Consider the following 741-nt stretch of genomic DNA (forward strand, 5'->3'; position numbering starts at 1 on the left):
CCCCCGCCCCACTGCAGAGCAGAGGATGTGGGACGCACACATTGCTTTCCTTTTGGGATCCCGAGCTGCGTTTACCCGTGGATGGGGATGCAGAGCATCAGCACAAATCGGGCTCGGACCGAAGGCTGCGTGGGGTCCATGCAGACCCCCCCCCCCCAAGTCCGAGTCCCTGTGCCACCCCACTGCTCCTGCCCTCGTTGCACCACCAGCTGAGCTCTCTCTAAACCCCTCTAAGCCCCGAGCTCTCATTTTTGCGATGGGTTTGGGCTCAAACTTTGATCCCGGATTTGTTCTCTCACCTCATTCCGCAGGTTTTACTGGGACCTCATCATGCTGCTGCTGATGGTGGGCAATCTGATCATCCTCCCCGTGGGCATCACCTTCTTCAAGGACGAAAACACCCCTCCCTGGATTGTTTTCAACGTCCTTTCGGACACTTTCTTCTTGGCTGACCTCGTCCTGAACTTCAGAACGGGCATCGTGGTGGAGGACAACACGGAGATCATCCTGGATCCCCACACCATCAAAATGAAATACCTGAAGAGTTGGTTCTTGGTCGACTTCATCTCCTCCATCCCAGTCGATTACATTTTCCTCATCGTCGATCTGGAGACGCAGGTGGACTCTGATGTCTATAAAACAGCCCGCGCTCTTCGCATCGTCCGCTTCACCAAAATCCTCAGCCTGCTGCGCCTGCTGCGCCTCTCACGTCTCATCCGCTACATCCACCAATGGGAGGAG

At 55.9% G+C, this 741-nt stretch overlaps 1 protein-coding gene across 1 annotated transcript in view; it reads left to right on the forward strand.

The window, feature by feature from the left end:
* Nucleotides 1-330: 330 nt before the first annotated feature.
* Nucleotides 331-741, forward strand: part of RUSC1 (RUN and SH3 domain containing 1) — an 18,284-nt gene continuing 17,873 nt past the window's right edge. The window contains 1 exon segment of the mRNA XM_010723953.3: nucleotides 331-709. Coding sequence (XP_010722255.2) covers nucleotides 331-709 — 379 coding nt within the window.

The sequence above is a fragment of the Meleagris gallopavo genome, chromosome 27 (genome assembly GCF_000146605.3).
Source record: "Meleagris gallopavo isolate NT-WF06-2002-E0010 breed Aviagen turkey brand Nicholas breeding stock chromosome 27, Turkey_5.1, whole genome shotgun sequence".
NCBI lineage: Eukaryota > Metazoa > Chordata > Aves > Galliformes > Phasianidae > Meleagris > Meleagris gallopavo.